Source organism: Glycine max, chromosome 2 (assembly GCF_000004515.6).
Source record: "Glycine max cultivar Williams 82 chromosome 2, Glycine_max_v4.0, whole genome shotgun sequence".
NCBI lineage: Eukaryota > Viridiplantae > Streptophyta > Magnoliopsida > Fabales > Fabaceae > Glycine > Glycine max.
The window spans coordinates 203,122-206,163 of record NC_016089.4 but is presented as its reverse complement, the minus strand read 5'-3'; the positions used below and the strand labels follow the sequence as shown (position 1 = coordinate 206,163).

The 3,042-nt window shown below is 39.9% G+C and overlaps 1 protein-coding gene across 1 annotated transcript; it reads left to right on the top strand.

Annotated features, from left to right (window-relative positions):
* Positions 1-432: 432 nt before the first annotated feature.
* Positions 433-2,430, top strand: LOC100780569 (uncharacterized). The gene is made up of 3 exons (XM_003519012.5): positions 433-1,246; positions 1,350-1,542; positions 1,631-2,430. Exons 1-3 carry the CDS (start codon positions 881-883, stop codon positions 2,170-2,172), a joined length of 1,101 nt encoding a protein of 366 aa, XP_003519060.1. The 5' UTR covers positions 433-880; the 3' UTR covers positions 2,173-2,430.
* Positions 2,431-3,042: the final 612 nt, after the last annotated feature.

The window sequence follows — 3,042 nt, the reverse complement described above, 5'->3', positions numbered from 1 at the left end:
TATATTATTTATAATCTTTGTTAAATTCTTTTATGACTTATATAATAGATATTTTTTTAATTCACTAACTAATCCCTTAAGTTTATTAAAAACACTCAAGAAAAAAAATATGATATGAGCAATCAATAAGTGACTCATAACAATAAAAAAATTATAATTTTTTTTATCAAATTTTACTTATCTGAATTCTACATTAGTTAGAATATTTTTTTTATAAAAAATTAAGAAAATAAGGGGAAGACCGTAATTTCACTATTTAAGAATCAAGGCAATCATTCTCGACACGCGTCGTGCAGTGGGAGAAGCTTTCGGTGCAAACCGGGTGCGGTTAGCAAACAACGTTGTCCAAATGACGGGTGCCACATCGGACATACGTGGCGAGGAAAGTCCAAGTCAGCAACTTGACTCCTTATAAAACCCCCAATGTCACCAAGTCACCTAATCCAGAACGCTTTCATACACATCGAAAGAAAAAAGAAACAATAACAACTAAACAAGCACCATAAATTTTTTAAAACCTCTCTTCTTTCTTCTCCATCGCTGCCGGAGAATGAACATTCCGGCGACCCTAACTTCCCCGTCGATGAATAATGCTCGTCTCTCCGACCACCGTCGCCACGTCTTCCACGAAAACACTCACCTCCAAAAAACCTTCACTCCCTTAGCCTAGAAGAAAAAAAAAAAACCGTACATAACTACGTATAATCCCCTCTTTAATTCTTTTTTTCTTTTTCCTTTTTTTTTAACCTTTCCTCTCTTAAGAACACGCCGAATCCGTTATTCTTGACTGGTGTAGGAAGTAGGAACGATGATTATGTGTTGACTAGGGTTTTCCCGTTTTTGAGAACAAAAAAAATTAGAAGCTCTGAAGAAAAAAAGCATGGCTCCGATGAAGGTTCAGCCAATTGCAATTGACATCGATTCCGAGAAGGTGAAGGCGACCACGGCGGCGGTGGTGGTCCGGAACGAGTCGGTGCTGAAGTCGCGCCTGAGAAGGTTGTTCGTCTTTGACCGCCAGTTACCGAAAAACAACAACAAAGATGCCGCAGAATTCGAACCGAGCTCGTTGTGCTTGGCGAAAATGGTGCAGAATTTCATGGAGGAGCAGCCACCGGCGCCACCGAAATGCGGCCGCAACCGCTGCAACTGCTTCAACGCCAATAGCTCCGACGAGGACGATTTCGACCTCTTCGGAGCCGCACCGGCACCGGAATCCTCCAACGCCGACGCCACCGAATCACTCAAGGTATATATATTCAATTAAATAAACAAAAACTAACCAATTTCATTCCTAATTCAATTTCAGTTTTAAATTTTCATAAAAATTATAATAATTCTGTGGTGTGCAGAGCTTGATCCCCTGCGCGAGTGTCGGCGAGCGGAACCTGCTAGCTGAGGTGGCGAGGATCGTTGAGAAAAACGGCAAGTCGATTAAGCGAAAAGACGATTTGAGGAAGGTCGTTGCGGAAGCGCTTTCCTCTCTCGGTTACGATTCTTCTATATGCAAATCGAAGTGGGAGAAAACTTCCTCTTGTCCTGCTGGTATATAATAATAATATCATTATTCAATTAACTTTTGAATTTGACTTTAGATTTGGATTTGAGTTTGACTGAGTGTGTTTGTGTTCAGGTGAGTATGAATTCATCGATGCGATTGTGGAAGGAGAAAGGCTGATTGTGGATGTGGATTTTAGATCTGAGTTTGAGATAGCGCGATCGACGGGAACGTACAAGGCGATGCTGCAATCGCTGCCGTTCATCTTCGTCGGAAACTCGGAGAGGCTGACGCAGATCTTGGCGATTGTTTCCGATGCGGCGAAGCAGAGTCTAAAGAAGAAAGGGATGCACGTTCCGCCGTGGAGGAAGCGCGATTACATGCTTGCGAAGTGGCTCTCTCCATCTAGCATTAGGGAGAAGGAGAACAAGCAACCCCCGTCCTCTTCCGTGCAAGCCGCCGCCGTGCCGGAAATGGTGTTTTCTGATAACGCGGCGTCAACGACGACGGAGAGCGATTGCGGTGAGTTGGAGCTGATTTTCGGCGGGGAAATGTCGCCGGAGACTGAGTGCGGCCAGGTAAAGTCGGCGACGACGCCGGCGGTGAAGCCGAAGAGTGTTGAGAGAGGGACTAAGGTTGTGACCGGATTAGCCTCTCTTCTCAAGGACAAACCATAGAACAAAAAAAATTGTTTTTTTTTAATTCTGGATTTTTAAAAAATTAAAATATAAAGAGAAAATATCGGATGAGGCTCTCCTTTTTTTTTCTTTTTTTTTCCCTTATTAAGTATTTTTGTTTTCCCTTCTTTTGTTCGCAAGGGGAAATTTGTAAGAAGTAACTTTTTTCTTTCTTTTTTTTAATTTTTGGTTCACACCAATTGTAAGAAGCTGCTATATGTTTTGTAATGAAATAAAAATAGCTGAAATTGAGAAAAATCTAAAGTTGAGAGAAAAACTGAAAAAAAAAAACTTGAGGATGCATGCATGGCGCCGAGAGATTCTTTTGCTTCGATTTCCCAAATGTCAGTACTATGCTTCTGCTATAATCAGGATTTTCTTTTTTTTAAAAAAAAAATTGTTTTGAATAGTAACTGCTTTTCACTTTCTCTGCTTTTTTTTTCGGTGAGTATTGTGTTAGTTTGGTTCATGATTGAGAAAGTGCATAGAGGAGTTACGACTTACACCCAGCAACTTTCAAAAAAAAATTTGGCAGCTATAACTTACAACGTTATGGTCCCTTGAAAGGAGACAAGGGAGGATGAAACTTCTCTTTCTTAAATTTTCTCATCTTTTCATGAACACCAGATTTATTACTTAATCTAGTTCCCCTTTTTTAAAACTAATAAAACTATTATTCTTTTGTGTTTCTAATTTTCATTCTAATATCCATCGAAGTTTCTAGAAGATAAAGATCAAGGAGCATTCAAAAATGTCAATCAATTTTATGTTGTGTAATGACATGTTAGATTGTAAAATAAAAATTTGGACAAAACATTATAAAGTGAATGTGGTTTGGTGACTGTGAACTGATCAGAACGCAGGATGGAG